Source organism: Aspergillus tubingensis (genome assembly GCF_013340325.1).
Source record: "Aspergillus tubingensis WU-2223L DNA, scaffold_7, whole genome shotgun sequence".
Classification (NCBI taxonomy): domain Eukaryota; kingdom Fungi; phylum Ascomycota; class Eurotiomycetes; order Eurotiales; family Aspergillaceae; genus Aspergillus; species Aspergillus tubingensis.
The window spans coordinates 1,087,548-1,108,424 of NW_023336281.1; the positions used below are offsets into that span (position 1 = coordinate 1,087,548).

Consider the following 20,877-nt stretch of genomic DNA (forward strand, 5'->3'; position numbering starts at 1 on the left):
ATCTAAAGTTCAATAAATGTCTTATGTGACAGCCGTCAGTCAACCTTACCTCAACCGAGTTGCCATAACCCTACTACCATGGGTTCAGTAGCTTAACGTGCTTGAACTGTCCCTGTGACAATATACTGCATTAATCTGAATCACTTCTAACATATCTCTCTGAGAGTCTGGCGTCTCACTGCAGCAAAGGTCACGAGATACAAGCGACCTGCAAGTGCTTTGTTGTCCGCGTCCTTGCAGAGCACATGACCGAGCTTGGGTGTGCCCCTCCACTGAAGTATACTAACATTACGCTCGAGTTAATCTGGCATCCCACAAGTCATCTAACCAGCAATCCGCTTATATACGATACTAACCGACGTCATCTACGTATAGCTTCTCACTTGGGTCGATCTTTTCTCTCATCATCTGCTCAACAATAAGCAACTACAGATGAAATGGAGTGCACAGCTTATGCTTTTCACAATACCATCCTGCACCTAGAGGATGCTGCTGGAGGGTTACAGTGCAGATTACCATGCTGTGAGAGGCTCTAGCAGCATCATCTGCCGTATGATGCAGCCCGGTTCTGAATCTCTGACTCTTGACTTTCGTAGAGTACCTCAGCACATCTATCTCGTTACGCTAGTCAAATGGTGTATGAGGGGAGATGAAGAGCTCGCTTAGTTAGATATACTTTGAAGTGAACCTCACGGGCTCAAACATTGAAAAGAATTTTCTTATGCACGAAGAAATTGTCATTAAATTGTGTATAATGAATGATGTAGTGATCAATGTCGCCATGACAGAGGTGAACATCGAAGCATTAGGAATGATGCTAAAGTGAGTGTCCATGATATAGAACACATAGTACCTACTAATTCTACGTTTTCTGTGGTGCTACTGTATGACTACTAGCTCATGGCTCTACGGGTCACCGCTTCATTGCTGATTGTAGGAAAGAAATGATAAAAAGTGAATTGCATAGACGCTAGCAAAAGCATTCCAATAACTCGTTGACGGTTGACAGGTATATACATTCCTCGCGACGAGTATACTATTATCTATTCGCAAAAGACCAAACTTTTTTACTCTATTTCCCCTTTTCACTCATCTTCACCCTTCCTCTTCCGAAGATGTCCCAATCCATATAGCGAGTCGTTCAGTTCCTTCCGTTGCTTCTCCTCCGTGGTGGCTGGGACTTCTTCCGTACCGGTGGAGTTGATCTTATCGGTCACAGACGCCGCGGTCGGCTCCCATTCCAAGTTGTCGTTGCCGCTCTTGACGTGGAATGCTTCAACCAGGGTGGAGGGGGAGGCGGGGCTGGCTCTCCATTCTTGAGTGGAGTCAGACTGGCGGATAGAGTCGACGGAGACAAGGATAGTGTTGTCTTTCTCGACGGGGGTGAGGTCGAGGACGTTGCCGGAGAGTTGGATCGAGGCTTGTGTTTTCAGGGTACCGTCGGATTCCAGCGTGAAGCATTGCAGACGGGAGGATCTACTCCGGTTAGAACATGTACTTAGTAGTAATTAGATGGGAGGTGTAAGAAAACTCACCCGTGAAGCGCGACGAGGATGATACGCAGGTCTCCAAGGGTCGTCGCCCAGATACCCTGCACTGCAACCTCTGTAGCTTCCGATGCCTCGTCTACCAGGGAAACCTTCTGGAGAATACGGCCTTCAGCCCAGTTCCAAACGAGCAGGTAGTTGTCGCCTCCGCCAGAAACGAGATACTGGGGTGCCCACTGAGGCACACAAAGCTTGCTGATGAATGAAGTATGGCCCAAGCAGTAGTTCTCAATGACATGGGCTTGAGGAGGACCACGGGAGACACGGATATGTTCATCTCGGTCGGCGGTCAGGATGTAGCTGCGCTTCTTGTTCTCATCCACCGGAAGCGAGACATAAGCCATGTCCGTGAGCAGCGACACATGGCCAAGCAAGACTTTGTGTTCGAAAGTCGGGCCAGAGGACTTCTCATCCCTCTTTCCTTCGCTGGCTAGACGCAATTGTTGTTCCAAGGCTCGTAAGTTGCCCTTCGTATGCACGGTCAGGTTTGTTGCCGCCGGATGGCTAAGTTTTGCGCTTCTGAGGGCTTTCGTAACGACAGGAATCTTGTCGCCTGGGATCAGTGGCAACGAGTAGACATCTCCAAATTTGTCACCACACAGGATAGTGTTGTCGTCATCAGTGAGGGTAATGGCGGAGGGTCGCTTGGGCATGGCTCTGTATAAAGTATGAGTTTCCAGATCTTGAGCCAGGATTGATGGAGCAGATATTCACTCACCTCTCGCTCAGCTGAACAAAAGAACCATCTTCCTGAAGCTGGAAGACACGGACGCACTTGTCTTCAGCGGTAAGCGCAACTATGTGCTCGCCGTTCGAAGTGCCAGTTACTATGGGGATGTTTGACCAGGCAGGCTTGCCAATTGATTGAGGTTCTGACGATGAGACCTTCCGCTTCTTCTCTGGGGGTCCCTGCTCGGGAGTGGACTCTGCGTCAACAGGGTTGGTTTCATTCGAAGCGACATCTGCTGGCCAAACCGCCAGTCGCTGGCCAGTTTCTGCGGAGTAGGAGTACAGCTTGGAGCCCGCTGACCCTATCAGAATGTTCGTAGGCGACCTCTGCACCAAGCGGAGGCATTGCAAGGGATGTTGGAATTGCGCAGACATTTTGGAAGAATTGACTGAGAGTGTAAACGAACGAAATATAGAAGCACGAAGTAAGGCCTCTTCTCCGCCGTCGCAGTAGATCGCCGTAAAAAGTCGATGTCCCGCCGCATCATGGCCGCATCTCCGCGCGCCCGACCGCCTTCCCAACTGGGCCGGAGGAAAGCGGGGCCCACGTGACTGGGAAACAAGCGAGGCCACAACTAAGAATTTCCCAAAATCGACGCGACCTTCCGTACTTTTCGAACTTCATCGTCACGATTCAGATCGGACAACCACGAAAGTCGAAACATTTCACTTGCCCTTAAACATCCTATCTTCAGCGAATTAAGGAGACATGGGGGGCAAGTCTGCTACCAAGGCCGCTTACTTCGAGAAGCTCAAGGCCCTTCTCGATGAGTACAAGACGGTCTTCATTGTCGGTGTCGACAATGTCAGCTCTCAGCAGATGCACGAGATTCGTCTGAGTCTCCGTGGCGAGGGTGTCGTCCTGATGGGTAAGAACACCATGGTATGTGATCCTCTGAAATCACCGGTGCTTGATTTGCATGCTGATGAGTTTTTTAGGTTCGCCGTGCCATCAAGGGCTTTGTCAACGACAACCCCGAGTACGAGCGTCTGCTCCCCTTCGTTAAGGGTAAGTGAAATTGCTTCCAGAGTATGCAATGATGTCAATTGGCTAACTTTCGCTCTCTTTTACAGGTAACGTTGGTTTCATCTTCACCAACGGTGACCTCAAGTCCACCAAGGAGAAGATCCTGGCCAACCGTGTCGCTGCTCCCGCTCGTGCCGGTGCCATCGCCCCTGGCGATGTCTGGATTCCCGCCGGTAACACCGGTATGGAACCCGGTAAGACCTCTTTCTTCCAGGCTCTCGGTGTCCCCACCAAGATTGCTCGTGGTACCATTGAAATTACCACCGACCTCAAGCTCGTTGAGGCTGGAAGCAAGGTCGGTCCCTCTGAGGCCACCCTGTTGAACATGCTCAACATCTCTCCCTTCACCTATGGTATGACCATCCAGCAGGTCTACGACCAGGGTCAGTGCTTCAGCTCTGCTGTTCTGGACATTGAGGAGTCTCAGCTCCTTGAGGCCTTCTCCAGCGCCATTAACACCATCACCACCATCTCCCTGGCTGTTAACTACCCCACTCTCCCCGCTGTCATGCACTCCCTGGTCAACAGCTACAAGAAGGTTCTTGCCGTTGCTGTTGAGACCGAGTACAGCTGGCCCGAGATTGAGGAGCTCAAGGACCGTATCGCCAACCCTGACGCTTACGCCTCCGCTGCTCCTGCCGCTGCCGCTGCCCCTGCTGCCGGTGGTGCTCCCGCCGCTGAGGCTCCCAAGGAGGAAGAGGAGGAGTCCGACGAGGACATGGGCTTCGGCCTCTTCGACTAAACGTCTCGTGTCAATGCTTCACGGGATACGAATGCCATGTATTAGATACTTTTCTTGCCGGTCTTGACGATTGGGTAAATGAAAATGATTGTCATGGTCATGAAACAATGATCTTCTTTCATCTAGATAGGGACGTAGTAACGTTCCCTGATCTGATGAACTGAAAAAGGTGAGCTTTCAACAATTCTTTGGTTTTTCTTGCTTCGCATACATGCCCACTCCCCGGTGATATGATGATACATTTTTAACCCAGAGCTACTTGCTTTGACGAACAAAAACAGCAACAACAAACACTCTAATTTTTTGCTGACACCATCTCTTCAATTTGCCATTTTGTCACACATTACCTTTAATGGTCCGATAGCTAACAGCTTTCTCAGGTTCACAGATCAAATGTAGCCCGGACGTAAGGCCGTCGCGCTGTTCGTTACCCCAGAGGCTTGCTCTGTGGTTGTGTACAAGTAGCGGCTAGAAGAGCGTAGTACATGAGGCTGTTGTTGGCTGTGAAGGATTCCATGGGCATTGTATTGGTCGCCGCTGTCAGGGCGCGTGGGAGGAATATCTTAAATACATATAGCATATTACAATGAAAGCAACATCACATCGCTGCATAGCTATTTTCAAATTGCGTAACATATTCCAATTGAAGTAGATTAAGCAGGTGTTCCAGGCTTTCGAACAGATTGAAGCTTACCTGAGCCACGGAGGACGAGTCGATTTCCGGCCCGAGGCCGCGAACGGTGGCAGGACTTGCATGTCGCAAGCCCCTCCTCCGCAAGGTCCCCTCCATCACTCCCACATCCCACATCAAAATGCAGCATCAATTCGAGCCATTGAAGAACGACCTCTTGCTGAGGGCAGCTAGGGGTAATTTTGATCTCAAACCATTATATTCGAAGAGATGGGACTGATATCATTGTAGGCGAGAAAGTCCAGCGTCCTCCGATATGGGTTATGCGGCAAGGTACGCCTCTCTCTAAAAACTCCTCATTTTGCACTCTTTCGACACTCGAGTAAATTATGCCTCTCTGATAACTGACCATGCTGTGCTTCTTATATAGCTGGCCGTTACCTCCCCGAGTACCATGAAGCCAAGGCTGGCCGCGACTTTTTCGAATGCTGCCGCGATCCCGAAGTCGCATCGACGTTGACGCTCCAGCCCATCGACCGCTACGCTGGACTCATCGATGCCGCGATCATCTTCTCCGATATCCTGGTCATTCCCCAGGCCATGGGAATGCAGGTCGAAATGGTCGACAAGAAGGGCCCCCATTTCCCTGAACCGCTCCAGTCGCCCGATGACGGACAGTACGAGAAAGTGATGCAGAAGGAGGTGGATGTCAAGTCGGAGCTCGACTACGTCTACAAGGCTATTACCCTCACCCGCCACAAGCTGCAGGGTCGTGTGCCGTTGATCGGCTTTTGCGGTGCCCCGTGGACTCTGCTGTGCTACATGGTAGAGGGAGGCGGTACGAAGTTGTTCGTTCAGTCGAAGAAGTGGATCTACAAGTACCCCAAGGAGTCGCAGGCTCTCCTGCAGAAGATCGCCGAGATCTGTGTCGAATACCTGGCGCTTCAGGTTGCTGCTGGTGCTCAGCTGGTACAGGTCTTCGACTCCTGGGCGGGTGAGCTGTCTCCGGCCGCCTTCAAGTCGTTCTCTCTTCCCTACTTGCGTCACATTTCGGCGAACCTGCCTAAGAAGTTGAGGGAGATGGGACTGGAGCCTGTCCCCATGACGGTCTTCGCGAAGGGTGCGTGGTTCGGCCTTGAGGATCTCTGCGAGTCGGGCTACAACGTTGTTGGTTTGGACTGGCTGCATGACCCCGCTGAGGCTAGACGCATTGCCAACGGTCGTGTGACGATCCAGGGTAACGCTGACCCCGGTGTTCTCTATGGAGGTCGCGAGGCTATCACGGAGGCTGTGGAGACCATGGCTCGGGGCTTCGAGAAGGGCAAGCAAGGCTGGATCGCCAACTTGGGTCACGGTAAGCACCTCCACCAACTGGGCGAGTTGCTACGATGCTAATGTTACACAGGTGTGACTCCTTTCGTCAACCCGGATGATCTCAAGTTCTTCTTCGAGGAGATACACCGTCTGACGGTGTAGATTGGGGCTCAATGCGACCAGAACTAGCTTCCAATTCTTGATTATGTACATGAGAGCCTAGCCAGCAATGTCGTTGACACCTTCACGAAATTCTAAAAATCAGACGGAAATATCCTCGTTCCTGCAAAGACGTCTCACAGTCAGCTTACGTTCCAACAAAAATCTAGACCATTCCAATGAGATGCATGGGAAACCTACCAAAGCTCCGGCTTCTCCTTCATAAACTTCTCCATCAGCTGCTTACACTCTGCGTTGTCCAAAACCACAACCTCCTTCCCGCGGCTCTTAAGGTAGTCTTCACCACCCATGAAGCTCTTGTTCTCGCCCACAACAACGCGCTTAACCTTGTAGAGGATGCAAGCACCGGTGCACATGTCGCACGGCGACAGGGTAGTGTACATAGTAGCGCCCTCGTAGGCCGAAGCGGGCAAACGACCGGAGTTCTCGAGCGCGGACATCTCAGCCTATGATCGTAGGAATTAGAATGAGTCAGAGCCAAAATAACTACTTGAAAAGGGAATGGGCTCAACGAACATGCAACACCGGACTACCCTTCTGAACGCGCATATTGTGACCGCGGCCTAGAATTTTGCCATCCTTGGAGACCAAACAAGCTCCAATGGGCACACCACCCTCAGCAGCGCCCTGCTTGGCTTCTTCCACAGCAGCAATGAATCCGGCGTCAGACTCCATGATGGTTTGTGTTTGATATACAATAATTGGAATATGGATTATAGAGCGATTGGAGGGGTAATGGGAGGGAGAGAGATAGATAGAAAAAGATGGGGTAGCATCAAGCCGGAGCAAACTCTGTGTGGTTAACTGCCGGACTGACCCGCATCGGGCTGGACGTGCGGAGCTCCATGATAATGAGAAGGGAGATAGTAGGTGCTGTCATTGAGATAGGGGATATTGATACATTCGTACTTGATAACAAATTCATTGATTATGTGTGCATGTGATAGACTTTCTTGGGTTATGGTCATGCATAAGGTGCTTTTCGAGGGTGCTTGGGGATCGACATGCATAAGCGCAAGCCAGATGCTTGACATTTCATGTCTCGTATATAACTATAACTCAATGTGGTATGAGTTGATTGTATGAGACATTTGATCTAGATCTATACAGACTGATTGTAAAGTCCTTCTTGTAATCATTCATTCACACTAATTAATAAGTTAGAGAATCAAACTAGCAGTGGTTGATAACCTCGGGGTCATCCCGCGCAAACCCCATGCCAGTCATATCTGCTAGTAGTATCTCCTCTTATCGCAGAGATCAATCTCTGATCCTTTGCTCCACCGTCATGGCAAGAACCATAGAATTGACTTTATTCCTTGGTGGTCTGGTACCCGGGACAATGAATTGCCTCTACACCAGAAGAAACCGTAGAGTATACGTACCAGGCATTTTCCAATTAATCCGAAGCCCACCGGCAATTAGCGATCGCGAGGAATAATGAATAGTAATCTCCAGGTGGGGAAATTCCCGACAGGCTTTTTCTTCCCCTCCTTCCGCATCGGGCTAATCGCCTCTCCTTATCGATAAGCCGACAATCAGCCACCGCCCGCCACAATCCCGGTGCCTGAGGCAAAAGAAAAGAATCTGACCTGGAGACAAGACAAGGCAGATCCGGGCGGCTACGTCAAAGTTTAATTTTGCAGTTTCCTTTTTTTTTTTTTTTTTCTTTCTTGGATTTTACCCATTGTATTATACTGGGTAGGTATTTTTTACATGTAAGATGGGAGTGTTAAGTAGTAAGTGAGTATGGATGGAGGGATGCTACACAATACACAGCATTTAGTACTTAGTGTGAAGATCCTCGTGAACTATGTATAATTGGACTGTAATACCCAGGCAGACCCTGTCGCATACTACCGACTTGTGGAATAAGGACCAGCTTACTTTAGGACCACCCCTCCATGTTGTAGTAGTATCGAACGAGATAGAAAGGAAAGTCCCGGTGATACATACACTTTTGGTCAAACACCCAGAAAATAGATGCAACCAACGCTCTCTCCACGGTCACGAACCGGTAATTACCAGGGCGATTGTCAGCGATGGAAAGGCTGCGAAAGCGGTGGAAGGACACAGAATCGCATCGAAGCAGTCGGAAGGCGCGCTCGGGCCATGAAGGCTGCGGGTGACGGGGCTTGTCGAAGCAAAGAGAACAACTCCATTCAGCCTGAGACGTTGTCATCGTGGTCATGACAATTTGTTCAAAAGCATCCGACGATCTCTCCTTTCGTGTTAAGATCTGATCCTTTCAGATTTCTATCTCATCCCCCCCATCTTCTTATTTAACTCCAGTTCCGGCCAGTTGAAGCGCAGTTCGCTCATCTTCTCCAGCATTTCTATACTTCCCGGAGTTTCGCCCCATCGTATCTCCGGTATTTGATACACAAATCTCGAAACTCTTGGCGGGACTTCACTGTGCTCGTGCGGCAAATCAAAGGTCGATTGGTGCCTGGTCCTGGTAATCAGATTACACATACAATACCCTCTCACTGTGTCTCAGCCGCCGCCCTGTCGCCGCTTTCTCTCTTCTCTGGCTCTCTCTCCTGGCTTTGATTATCACCCGGACGGACCCTCTCTCTCTCCAACTCTTCCTTTCCTTCCACCTCTCACTTATCCCCCTCACGCCTTCGAGACTCCTCTCCCCTCGTCTCTTCCACTCCTCCCTCTTTTTCAAGGACTTCTCTACACTCCTTGGTTTTGTGCCCTCTTTGTTTCAACCTGTTCCATACCCCGGTGTAAGGTTTTCTAGGATCGGATTGTTCCGTTTCGTCCCTCCGAAAAGTTCTTGATTCTTCTTTATTTTCCCTCGGCTTCTCCTCGTCGCCCAACTTTTCTCTTCCGAAATTTTTCTCTTCTAGACACAGATCACAATGGTCAAGGAAACTAAGTTTTACGATATCTTGGGGGTATGTTCTGGGTTTTCGCCAACTTTGGCTGGTTTTGCACGTCACAGAAACTAACGGTGAGGCGGTTAGGTTGCCCCGACGGCTTCTGAGGCCCAACTGAAGTCCGCCTACAAGAAGGGTGCTCTGAAGTACCACCCTGGTAAGTACGAACTTGAATCGCGAGAGCGGTGCTTTTCACGAAATATCTAGGGGTGTTTACTAACGCGACATCTTCACATAGACAAGAACACGAACAACCCCGAGGCCGCTGAGAAGTTCAAGGAATTGTCTCACGCTTACGAAACCCTCTCCGACCCCCAGAAGCGTAGCCTCTACGACCAGCTCGGTGAGGAGGGTCTTGAGCATGGCGGTGCTGGCGGTGGTATGGGCGCCGAGGACCTCTTCGCTCAGTTCTTCGGCGGCGGTGGTGGTTTCGGTGGCATGTTCGGTGGTGGTATGCGTGAACAGGGCCCCAAGAAGGCTCGCACCATCCACCACGTTCACAAGGTCAACCTCGAGGATATCTACCGCGGTAAGGTCTCGAAGCTGGCCCTTCAGAAGTCCGTCATCTGCCCGGGTTGTGATGGCCGCGGTGGTAAGGAGGGTGCTGTCAAGTCGTGTACCGGCTGCAATGGTTCCGGTATGAAGACCATGATGCGCCAGATGGGTCCCATGATCCAGCGATTCCAGACCGTTTGCCCCGACTGCAATGGCGAGGGTGAGATCATCCGTGAGAAGGACCGCTGCAAGCGCTGTAACGGCAAGAAGACCACCGTGGAGCGCAAGGTTCTCCACGTCCACGTTGACCGTGGTGTGAAGAACGGCCACAAGATTGAGTTCCGCGGCGAGGGTGACCAGATGCCCGGTGTTCTGCCCGGCGACGTCGTTTTCGAGATCGAGCAGAAGCCCCACCCTCGCTTCCAGCGCAAGGACGACGACCTCTTCTACCAGGCCGAGATCGACCTGCTCACTGCTCTTGGCGGTGGTACCATCAACATTGAGCATCTTGATGACCGGTGGTTGACCGTGACCGTCGCTCCGGGCGAGGTCATCACTCCTGGTATGTGCTTCCCCTTTCCAGCCTCGACTTTGGCGCATCAGTCTAACGTTGTCTCTGCAGGTGCTATCAAGGTTATCAAGGGCCAGGGTATGCCTTCCTACCGCCACCACGACTTCGGTAACCTCTACATCCAATTCGATGTGAAGTTCCCCGAGAAGGATCAGCTCAAGAACCTCGAGTTGCTCGAGCAGGTCCTGCCTCCTCGTATGGAGCAGTCCCAGCCCCCACAGGACGCCATGATCGAGGACTTCGAGCTGGAGGACATCGATGGCAGCGAGACCTCTCAGGCGCGCGCACACGGTGCCGCCAACTCCATGGACGAGGATGACGATGATGTTCCTCCTGGCGCTGAGCGTGTGCAGTGCGCATCGCAGTAAACGGGGAGATAAGATGAGGAGTGATGATGTTGTGCTGGGGCTTGATGAAATTCGCTTATGATACCATGTGAGGGGTTTCGGCCCCGGTACTGCTCGGTTCTGTTATGTTCGTGCGATGACTTATTTCTGCGATGGCGTTTGCACTAAGATTCGGAGATGAAATGGAGATTTCTTTTCTTTTCGTTGGATGCGTTTTCCACCATCCTCACCGCCATCACGCAGTGGTTTCCCATGCTATAATGTTCTCTTTTCCTTTTTCTTTCATTGGGAATGGGGGCCTCTGGGATTTGATGAGTGGATGAGAGACGATGTTATATGAGTCAGCTTCTTTTCTCCTTGACTCCGGGGAAACATGTCGGAGGGTTGAGCGTTTCTTAGTTTATAGACTACACAGCACGGCTTGGGTATATCATGCTTCTGGGTTCAAACGTCCATGTAGCGATAGAGTAATCTTATGGCTATGCCTTCAACCTCTGGGAGTACATATACTTACGACAAACCCGATACGTTAGATAATAATCACACCATCCTAACTCCTTCGCCTTACCTCCTCCCAATCCTTCCTACTCAAGTACCATAGTATAAAAAAAATGACAAAAAAGAGAGAGAATAACCCCCGACGCACAGCCACTCAACACCCAACACAGTCCAACATAATTTACTTCGTAGTACTTACCCACATATCTCGGCCCGCAAACACCCCCCACCGCACCCCTCCACAACGAAACCACAAAAACAAAAAGCAAAGGAGAAAAGAAAACAAAAAGAAATGTCCTCAGGGAGGTTCGAACTCCCGGCCTTGGGATATCCAGGAAATTGAGATGTTTCCTAGTCATATTCAAGAATGTGATATGAGACCCACGTGATAACCAACTACACCATGAAGACATGTTGTTATGTCAGCGGGGAGGGAAATAGAGTATATAACTATCCATATCCCGGAAGGGAGGATGTGTATGTATGCATTGAAGTAAGGCTAACTGTGTGGAATGAATGGGGTTAACAGCTACTAGCTACGTACTTAGTAGTAAGTTACTTTGTAGTATTTTATAATGAGTTTGGAGGAGGACCTGGGTGATTGTTAGTTTGGGTTTTTGGTGGTATCTTGGTGAAGTGAGAGTATATGTTTGTTGGTAGGGGTTGATTTGTTTATTCAATTTAGGTTCTAGTGGTGGGTAAGTATAGATATATGGCTCGGTGTAATACTAGTGGTAGTGATCTATAGTCTGGGTCGGACTTTGTCGTTCATGAAAGGTATCGGCGTAGTTAAGATAAAGCTACAGGTTTAGCGAATAATATAATACAAACAATGGTCAATACACAGGATATATGCTATTCGCTAAGACGGTTGTAAAATATACATAAAATAGTAGTAGTATCAACTGCCATCATCACCACTCCGTCCAAACCTGCCTCCGAATCCACCCAGATCCCGACGGAAGAATTTTCCAATGTTCTTCAGATTCTCGTTCAGGTTGCCTGCAGCGGTGCTGCCTTCTCCGCCTTGCGTTTGTGTCTGCCCCAACGGTCCAGGAGTGGAAGCCGGGCTGGTCAAGGCGCCGGATATGGCGCCACCACCTGGGGTCAGGTTAGTCGTGTTGGCTGAGCTCATTGGCGTCCCGAATCGATCTACACCGTCTTTGGCGGCGGAGATGATGGCGGATCCGAGCATGGTAGGGTCGAAGCGGGTGGAGGCGCCGATGGATGCTGCGGCGGTGCCGAGACCGAGACCCTGCGAGACGGTGCCGGAGGATGGTGTCACGGAGGCCTGCATGGCGGACAAGATGGGGTTGCTCTGCTGGAGGTTCGCTGCGTAGCGATCAGATGCTCGATGGATTTGGAAGAGTTCTAAGAGGTGGTTTTGTTCCTGGCGACTGCGGATGCCCTTGATGTCGAGGATCTTGCGGAAGTTGGCGTTGTTTTGGTCGGCGATGTGGACCAGGTAGGCCTGGACCAGGGCCTCAGGAGGAGACGGTTGAACTTGGAGAGTCTTGAGGAGGGCTTCGATCTTCGCAAAGCTGGCGTTGACGCGCTTTACGAAACCTGCTGGCGCGGGGCTGGGGAGGAGCGACGAGAGGCCAGTCTTGAGGGTGTAGGCATCCAGAAGCATCTGATAACATCCGTTAGTTCCAATAAACGTTACAATATAAGCTGAGACAGTGAACCTACCTGCTCCGCACCGGTCTCCGCGATCGGCTTGCACTGGAAGACAGTCGCAATGAACACGTTCGATATCAGCTCCACAACATGGTCTGCAAATGCGCGGGCATACTGTTGCTTATGCAGCAGCTGCAACAATTCAGAGCATCTTGTCTGCGTCTTGGACATTAGCTCGCCGACATAGGAGCTTTGATCGCTTACGCCCTCCAGCCGGTTCCAGGGTGTGTTGCGCATCTCCCGCCAGCAGGGCTCCAGGTCAATCTCGACCTTACGCACCAGTCCTCGAACAGCTGCAGAAGCAATGCCCATGAACGAGTCCGCTTGACTTTGTAGGTCCACCGACTGTTTGAGGTTTTTGTCGAGCCTACCCTTGATCTTTTCCTCTAATTGATTACAGGTCGTATAGCAATAGTCCGCAGTGTTGAGCACTAGGATAAGTTCCTCGGTACCTGGTACCTTCGAGGGAGTGTGACCCGTGGGCCTTTCACTGATGTAATAGAGCAAGACCTGTGCATATTGATCGAGATACTTCGCGAATACCTTCGCAAGCTCCGCAAGGCTAGCGCCAGTAGATAGCTTCGCGCATTGCTGCAACGAATGCCGGTAGAACGTGAAAAGGTCGGTGGAAGAGGATATAACAATGTGCGAGTCAAATTCTTCATCCGGTGGCTTCACGGGTTGTTGGCGGTATTTAGGGATAAGCGCAGCCAGCTGCTTGTCCTGGGCCTCAACCCAGACGCTCAGGTAGGGCTCGAACGCCTCTGAGATGGCTTGACCAAAGACTGGTGCCTCACTCGAAGCGAACGTATCCGTCGAAGGCCGAGATGGACTGACAAACCGCCGTTCAAGGGAATGCTCAAAGTCCAGCGTCTCTTGTAGACAGGACAGTAGCAGGTTGACGTCAATCGTCTGGCCATTGCGCACCGATCGGGAGAGAATGCCCTTGAAGTCCTCCCGCGTACCTTCGCAGAAAACATTCGCCAGAATCTCGTTGACCCTCCAGGAGGCGGGAAAGATGGGCGCATAATCCTCGTCGTAGTTCTTCAGGATCCGCCTAAACCAGGCATACCGCCGCGAGATGTTGTCCAGTGAGCCGGCCTCTTCGTTGTTCCTAAAAACCTGGCGATATTCACGTAGCTGGAAGTTGCAATACCAGGTCACCAACCTAGACTTTGCGTGATCACCGAGCGCATCCATGACCAAGCAGCCCTCCGAGAGCACGTGCCTCTTTTGGCCAACTTCCCCTTTCGCGAACGCCAACTCGAAGTCCTCGCAGACTTGCTCCAGAAGCTCCCGTTGTATATCCGCAACGTTCCGACTGAGCAGCGCAATCTGATCGATCGAGCGATACGACTTGAAGTGCGCCATCAACTGTATGACCGCCTGTAGCAGCTGAGCACAGTCGCGGTACTGCCGCGTCCGGCCCAGAGAACGTAGTTGGTCGTAGGCTGTCGTTAGCATCTGCAGTCTCTTCAGGACCGTCATCGACAGCGTGAGGTTCTGCTTCGCATTGTCCAGCTGCTTGATATCCGCCGTCATCTCCGTAATGGCCAGCTCCGTCCTGGACGCGCGGTCGCGCACATCGTCAATCTTCTTGAACAGCTCCGTCAAGTCGGCCTTGGCGGCCTGGATGCGCTCGACACTCTCCGCATTGGATGTGACCTGGTCTTCGACCAGTGCGCCGATATCGTTGTCGAGCTCATCCTCATATTCGCGGAGGGACTGGGAGACCTGGGACACCGACGACAAGGTGGAGGGGTGGGAAAAGATTGAGTTCAAGTGGTCGATCGGATCGTAGTCCGCTGCGAAGTTGAATCTATTAGCAAGCTCCCTGCTGGGGTAGGTCGTCAATGGCAGCCCTCACCTGCGTCCAAAGGATCGAGGGGGCCCTCCCCGTTGGAGGGCATTTGGCCGGGGGTGGTGGTAGTAGTGGCGGACATTCCATTAGCTCCTGAGCGTCAACGCCAGACACATGCTGCAATGCCAGCTAGGGGGCATCCGCCAATTCAACATGTAAGCATAAACCCAAGAGCGAAGGCTACCAAAGGAGTGAACAGAACCCGAAAACAACAAGCTGTAAGGACCGCGGGGGAGGGTGTTGATGCCGGAGCCGCAGGTCGGGAAGTTGGCGACAACTCAGCCCGGCTCCGTCAATCAGTCAGTCACGGGCAGCTCTTAGTCTTAGCGCTTTGCCCGCGCCGCCGGGCCTCGTCATCGCCTCTTGTCCGTTCGTCGGAAACAGGACAGGGCGCATGATAATCCCACGTTTAAATTCTTCTTCTATGAAGGTCAATTCTACAAGCTATTCAGAGAGATAGATGGATACGTCAAGTCGCATCGACCTGGAAGTCATTGCCCCCAGAATCGATCCTAGGTTTCTGGTTTGATTGAACCACCCCTTGTACCGCAGGTCTCGTCTATATGGACATGAAAATCATCGTGGTCTTTTAGTATACATCGAAGGAAAATTAAAGCAATTGTAACGAGCTCCGAAGCCATTCGCCCAAGCCATGCATCAGCAAATCACAAATAAAGAGACAGTCGACTCCGATCAAACACCACCAGGAACCTCCCGACGAAAGCCGGGGATGCGAAGACCAGACTAAGTCTGGAGGAGAATCGCTCGAAAAGTTGTTCCTCATTCATTTGGTATATCTTCTTCTTCGTTTTCCTTTTTCATTTTTTCTTTTAAGGATTGGCCCTTCCCTCCTTGGTCAAATTACACTGCTGCAGGTAGAAAAGCATCCGGAGGCAGTGTTCCCTGCGCCTGCAAAAGCTTATTAGCGCATGGTTGTATGTAAAGAACACACTCTAGACTCACCTTAAGTTCCTCGAAGTTCTTCAGTGCAGCCTCCATATTCCAGCCGTTTCCAGACAAAGCCATCTCAGAGTACTGAAGGGTCATCCGAGTATTAGAGCTCATCTGAAGTACTAGCTGCTCTTGCTGGACTTGTGTGTCTGCTTTCCCAGGCGCCGGCATGCCGTAGCCTTCGGGGGCACCCGGAATAGCTACTGGTAGTGCTGCAGGTGCCGCAGGAGCTGCGGGTACAGCCGCAACTGCTGGAGGTGCTGCTTGGGGAACGGCTGGTGGAACCTCTGGAATCCATGCCTCGTGTCCACCATAGGCTCGCAAGCAGAGAAGATCACTGACAACCCTAATTCCGCCCATACCACCACCGGGCCCGATGATGAATGTTCGATCGAAACTGCGCGTTTCAACCTTGGCCCCGTTTATCTCGTCGAACTTTCCGTGCACCATGATGAGAAGACCACCAACACCCGTGGAGCTCTGTCCAGAAATATCAGGAAGACCTGGGATGGGGTAGCACTCGATAAGCCATTCTTCCGGGTGCGTCGCAATGTCAGGATGTCTTGTCGCTGGAAGACTGGTCCATAACTCGCGGATCTTCTCCGCACCGGTGTATACCCTAGACATGCGTGCAGGAAGATGGCTGATCTTGAGAAGGTTTCTGCTTTTCTTGATATACGCATCCCAGGGCGCTGTTTCTGTTTGTTGGGCCCTGGGAGCCGATGTGTTCACATTGAGAGTGAACGTAGTGTGGTTGTCGTAGACACTGCTGAGAATGCCGCTTCGGTCGTTGTCGTAGCCCGCGAAGAAAGCCCGGACGAAGTTCTCTGCGATCTGAGAGTCGTCCTGGAAGTGTGGTGGCTGCACTGGAATCGGAGTCTTCTTCTGCGCCGCTATTTCTTCTGCGGTGCGGACTTCGACATTATTCAGGAACCGGAGCTTGGGATACCACTTCAGCATAGTATCCTTGAAAGTAGGGTCGGCGCTAAAAGGAGTGTTTGATAGGTCGAGAAATTCGAGGTTCCGGAATTTCCAGCGCCATCCAATCAAGGACTGCGCATCTTTGAATTCATTGTTGGATAGGTCCAGATTTTTCAGGTCGGGAATTGTCGATGCTAGTGTCGTCACAGCTGTAATGTTGGCAAGCTGGTTATGAGCGAGACTGACACTCTCCACTGCCTCTCGGCGCGCCGTGGCATTGTCGAAATTCAGCTCCCAAACCTTCATCAGTGCCGGGAAAAATTTTGACTCGGTAGAGGTGCTGCCAAAGATTCCCATAGCCAACAGATCCGGATCGGTTCCCAATTTCGAAAGATCGAGTAACTTTGTTTGCTGGGTGTAGCGCTTGCCGAGGATAGTCGTCATTTTCGCCTTGGTCTCGGCAGCAGAGGATGTGCCGCCATTTTGTGCCATAGCAGACAGCATAGGCTGGTCCAACAATCCGCCAGTAGACGGATCATACTTTTCGGTGGTAAGAGGGGCACCTGCAAAACTAAACCCATTGAGCTGAAGCATCCTTTCCAACAACTCTGGCCGAATAGAGACGATAAGAGCGTCGCCTTCAACCCGCGACTAATGAACGTTAGTAAGGCATAAGGGACCTTGCGAGCCGCGCCATTCATCCAAAAGAACAAACGCCAGGAGAGACTAAGAAAGTGCCGATCGTCGTTCTGAACGCACCACCCCTGCAAACGAGAGCACATCGGAGAGGACGAAGCTGATAATTGATGTCGGTGACCGCCAGTTCTGGTGTTGCACATACCTTTGTAATCCTTGCGCGTGTGCCAGCTTTCGAGTCGGGTGGGCTGAGTTTTTTCTCGAGGAAGGCGATGAGGGATTCGAGACCGCCGTCACGGTTGGAAGCTGCCTTGCTTTGCTTCCAGCCACGAACAAGAACCTGTTCCAGACCACTTCCCCGTCCTCCTTGTCGGATGTTCGCTTGAGTGTCTGAGTTACTGGAGATGGCCTTTTGGATCGCATCCATGGCTTTGTTCGCTGCTTGCGACCGGCCAGAATCGCCACGACCCTTCTTTCCACGGTTTCGTGCAGAGCCAGCGTCCATCATCAGATCACCTTCTCGATCGACCCGTGTCGCAGCACCCCGCTTGCGAATGCCTCCACGATCCGAACCCCCCGAGCGACCGCGAGAACCTTTTCCGCCCTTCATGTTGATAGAGACGATAGTTTTCGTAGTAATCTTTCGTATGAGGAGAGAGGGCGAAGGAGGAGATGGTAGACGTTGAGTGTTGTGGAGGCGAAACGAGCGCTGCTCGCCTTTAGTAGTTCGAGATCGGATCAATAGACATACAACGATCGATTCGAAGAGGTTTTGTAGGAAGGAGGAGGAAAATGCGAAGTAGCGAAAGAAATACCCGATGCGATACTTGTGAGAGGTCGAGGACGGTTCAAGTTAAGCAACCGCGAACCTCGATGTGGGGGAGGAGTGTTATGAGAGGGGAGGAAGAGAAGCAAGAAGACGGAGTCAGCGCAGAAAAAGTGACGTTGAACCACCAAAAGCAGTGCCCGCGAAGCTGTGCAGAGTCACGTGGGCGGCCGGGCGCAGGCCCTCCACGTGATTGTGCACCAGGCACAGGGCGATTGGCCAATCAGAGGCTGTAGTCTGTCCTTTGGCACGGACGGTAATACACAATACCGATGCACCAAAGTGAGCAGAGGTTATTACGCGGCTAGTCCCGATCTGGTAGTGGCATCCATCGGAGGAGTGGCTGTTTCTCCGCTTCATCAACAGGACAGCTGGAGCTTCCATCGGCCTGCTTCCCCAAGGACTGTCTGCTTGTTGATCGTCCTCAGTCGTGCGCAAATCGCGACTTCCCGTGCTTATCCAATCTTTTTATCCGACTTGGTTCGCGTAAGGTTGCCCCCGTCTTCAATCCTCTGCATTCATTGATCCTTCCTCGAACTATTCAGCTTACATACGGTTCTCTCCAACAGGCTTCATTCCCGCGGGCACTAGCTGGTCTTTAGTCGGACCAACGCTCCTTTGTCTATATCCCCAAACACTCCTTCGTATTCATGTCGATCAATTAGAGAAATGCCGGCGAAATCGCGTTTCACAAGGCTAGATGCCTTTGCTAAAACAGTGGAGGATGCGCGCGTCCGTACCACCTCCGGAGGTGTCATCACCATAGCCTCGTTGCTGGTCATCCTGTGGCTTGTGTGGGGTGAATGGGTGGATTACAGGCGGGTGGTTGTTATGCCCGAACTGGTGGTAGATAAGTCAAGAGGTATAATAGCTTAGTGATTGCTGGACGGCCAGTCATGACTTGATTGCTGATGAACCCTTCGAACAGGCGAGAAGATGGAGATTCACCTGAACATAACCTTCCCCCGTCTTCCCTGTGAGCTCCTGACTTTGGACGTCATGGATGTCTCTGGCGAGCAACAGACCGGTGTTGTCCACGGTATCAACAAGGTGCGCCTTACTTCTGCCGCAGAAGGAGGCCGCGTCATCGACGTTAAGGCCCTTGAGCTGTAAGTTGCAACTCCAAACCGGCTCCTGCCAACGCCAATTGCACTGCTAACTATAAACTCTCCTAGTCACTCCAAGGAAGAGAGCGCCAAGCATCTCGACCCTGATTACTGCGGTGAATGTTACGGCGCGACTGCTCCCGCGGGTGCGAGCAAACCTGGATGCTGCAACACCTGCGACGAAGTCCGTGAGGCCTATGCACAGCAACAATGGGCATTCGGAAAGGGCGAGAACGTTGAGCAGTGCGAGCTTGAGGGCTACGCGGAGCGCATCGATGCGCAACGCCGTGAGGGCTGCCGCCTTGAGGGTGTCCTCCGTGTGAACAAGGTGGTCGGTAACTTCCACATCGCTCCGGGTCGCAGTTTCACCAGCGGAAACATGCACGTCCACGACCTCGCAACCTTCTTCGACGCCGAATTGCCCGAATCTGAGAGACACACCATGACTCACGAGATCCACCAGCTGCGGTTCGGACCTCAACTTCCCGACGAGCTCTCTGATCGCTGGCAATGGACTGACCACCACCACACCAACCCTCTGGACAACACCAAGCAGGAGACAAACGAGCCCGGCTACAACTACATGTACTTCGTCAAGGTGGTGTCGACCTCTTACCTTCCCCTGGGTTGGGATCCGTTGTTCTCGTCCTCCATCCACTCCGCGTATGAGCAGGCCCCTCTTGGCTCCCACGGAATTGCATACGGTGCCGAGGGCAGCATCGAGACGCACCAGTACTCTGTGACGTCGCACAAGCGCTCGCTGATGGGCGGAGACGCCTCCGACGAGGGCCACAAGGAGCGTCTGCATGCCGCCAACGGCATTCCTGGAGTCTTCGTTAACTACGACATCTCCCCAATGAAGGTCATCAACCGGGAGGCCCGCCCCAAGACCTTCACCGGTTTCTTGACTGGTATGTGCGCCATCATCGGTGGTACCCTGACCGTCGCGGCAGCCCTAGACCGTGGTCTCTACGAGGGTGTCAGCAGGATGAAGAAGCTCCACTCGAACTGAGCGTAAAGCAAGCAAAAATCCGAAAAGAATTGAAAAAGTAAACAGAACAACCAAAGCCACAACCCACTAAACAGAAACGAAAATACAAACACACAAAGTAAAACAGAAAAGAAAACAAACAGACCCCATGGAGAGCGTTTTATGGAGTATAGGGGCAGGAAGACAGACAGACAGACAGACACGGGGAGCGAAAGAGCAAGAAAGGACGGATGAAAGGGAGAACTCCGGAAGTTCAGGCGTTACATCTATTACTCACCTACATTGATTGCATTTCTGATCCATTTTGATCTTGGTCGGGGGAAAACACATTGATACACCTATTATTTTGCCTTCTATATCATTGGTACTATTATTTTGGTTTACTTGTTTTTGTTTCCATAAGACACATAGCACGTTCAATAGCCTTTGCATGGGTACTACCTGCCTACAGACAGTGTATTGATTGATTGATTGATTGATTGAGAAGTTGCTAGGATGTTGGTCCTTCGTAAACGCCACTACACTAAACAACGTACTAGCTTTAGCCATTGTTGCATTTGATTGGTTCTGGTTGACTACTAGTACGACTTAGTGCCATTTTGCCCTAAGACCATTGTTAGTGTTCAGATCTTGAAGTAATTCTACTACAATCAAAGGGATTATACTTTATGTTCATTGGTCGGGTCAATCCGTTCTACTTATGTTTTCTTCGATATAATCGTTGGGCACCTGCTTGAGATAGAAAAAGAAAAAGATTCTTGATTCGAGGAAGAGATATGGCCACCCAATGCCAGGAGTGCAACTGCACTCTTTAAAAAGCAATAAATACTACCTCACTATGCCATGCTTGCAAGACAAAAACAAGGAACATTCCCGAAGATACTCCGTAAACCCAATGAAAATGATCGCTTTCACCCAATCAAGTCCAAAATATAG

The 20,877-nt window shown here is 51.4% G+C and overlaps 8 protein-coding genes and 1 non-coding gene across 9 annotated transcripts; 4 read left to right on the plus strand and 5 right to left on the minus strand.

The window, feature by feature from the left end:
- Positions 1–1,085: 1,085 nt before the first annotated feature.
- Positions 1,086–2,651, minus strand: trm82 (putative tRNA methyltransferase; the record flags this gene model as incomplete). Its single annotated transcript, XM_035500438.1, has 3 exons — positions 1,086–1,476; positions 1,536–2,204; positions 2,266–2,651. The coding sequence occupies 3 exons, from the start codon at positions 2,649–2,651 to the stop codon at positions 1,086–1,088; spliced, it is 1,446 nt and encodes a 481-aa protein (XP_035356331.1).
- Positions 2,652–2,985: 334 nt separating this feature from the next.
- On the plus strand, positions 2,986–4,045 carry AtWU_05329 (60S ribosomal protein uL10; the record flags this gene model as incomplete). The annotated part of the gene is made up of 3 exons (XM_035500439.1): positions 2,986–3,159; positions 3,216–3,285; positions 3,351–4,045. 3 exons carry the CDS (start codon positions 2,986–2,988, stop codon positions 4,043–4,045), a joined length of 939 nt encoding a protein of 312 aa, XP_035356332.1.
- Positions 4,046–4,857: 812 nt separating this feature from the next.
- On the plus strand, positions 4,858–6,152 carry AtWU_05330 (uroporphyrinogen decarboxylase HEM12; the record flags this gene model as incomplete). The annotated part of the gene is made up of 4 exons (XM_035500440.1): positions 4,858–4,912; positions 4,968–5,009; positions 5,107–6,030; positions 6,082–6,152. The coding sequence occupies 4 exons, from the start codon at positions 4,858–4,860 to the stop codon at positions 6,150–6,152; spliced, it is 1,092 nt and encodes a 363-aa protein (XP_035356333.1).
- A 99-nt stretch (positions 6,153–6,251) lies between these two features.
- On the minus strand, positions 6,252–6,845 carry AtWU_05331 (cytosine deaminase; the record flags this gene model as incomplete). Its single annotated transcript, XM_035500441.1, has 3 exons — positions 6,252–6,273; positions 6,351–6,616; positions 6,687–6,845. 3 exons carry the CDS (start codon positions 6,843–6,845, stop codon positions 6,252–6,254), a joined length of 447 nt encoding a protein of 148 aa, XP_035356334.1.
- Positions 6,846–9,040: 2,195 nt separating this feature from the next.
- Positions 9,041–10,492, plus strand: AtWU_05332 (type I HSP40 co-chaperone YDJ1; the record flags this gene model as incomplete). Its single annotated transcript, XM_035500442.1, has 4 exons — positions 9,041–9,076; positions 9,146–9,215; positions 9,297–10,115; positions 10,176–10,492. 4 exons carry the CDS (start codon positions 9,041–9,043, stop codon positions 10,490–10,492), a joined length of 1,242 nt encoding a protein of 413 aa, XP_035356335.1.
- A 770-nt stretch (positions 10,493–11,262) lies between these two features.
- On the minus strand, positions 11,263–11,380 carry AtWU_t136. Its single transcript has 2 exons — positions 11,343–11,380; positions 11,263–11,298 (listed from the first exon to the last, which is right to left on the minus strand). It is a non-coding gene; the product is annotated as a tRNA-Met (tRNA).
- Positions 11,381–11,870: 490 nt separating this feature from the next.
- Positions 11,871–14,592, minus strand: AtWU_05333 (putative GARP complex subunit Vps53; the record flags this gene model as incomplete). The annotated part of the gene is made up of 3 exons (XM_035500443.1): positions 11,871–12,602; positions 12,662–14,454; positions 14,517–14,592. The coding sequence occupies 3 exons, from the start codon at positions 14,590–14,592 to the stop codon at positions 11,871–11,873; spliced, it is 2,601 nt and encodes an 866-aa protein (XP_035356336.1).
- A 779-nt stretch (positions 14,593–15,371) lies between these two features.
- Positions 15,372–17,628, minus strand: AtWU_05334 (mRNA export factor mexA; the record flags this gene model as incomplete). The annotated part of the gene is made up of 3 exons (XM_035500444.1): positions 15,372–15,419; positions 15,474–17,033; positions 17,224–17,628. 3 exons carry the CDS (start codon positions 17,626–17,628, stop codon positions 15,372–15,374), a joined length of 2,013 nt encoding a protein of 670 aa, XP_035356337.1.
- Positions 17,629–18,513: 885 nt separating this feature from the next.
- AtWU_05335 (retrograde cargo receptor ERV46) lies at positions 18,514–19,962 on the plus strand (the record flags this gene model as incomplete). Its single annotated transcript, XM_035500445.1, has 3 exons — positions 18,514–18,706; positions 18,773–18,953; positions 19,020–19,962. 3 exons carry the CDS (start codon positions 18,514–18,516, stop codon positions 19,960–19,962), a joined length of 1,317 nt encoding a protein of 438 aa, XP_035356338.1.
- Positions 19,963–20,877: the final 915 nt, after the last annotated feature.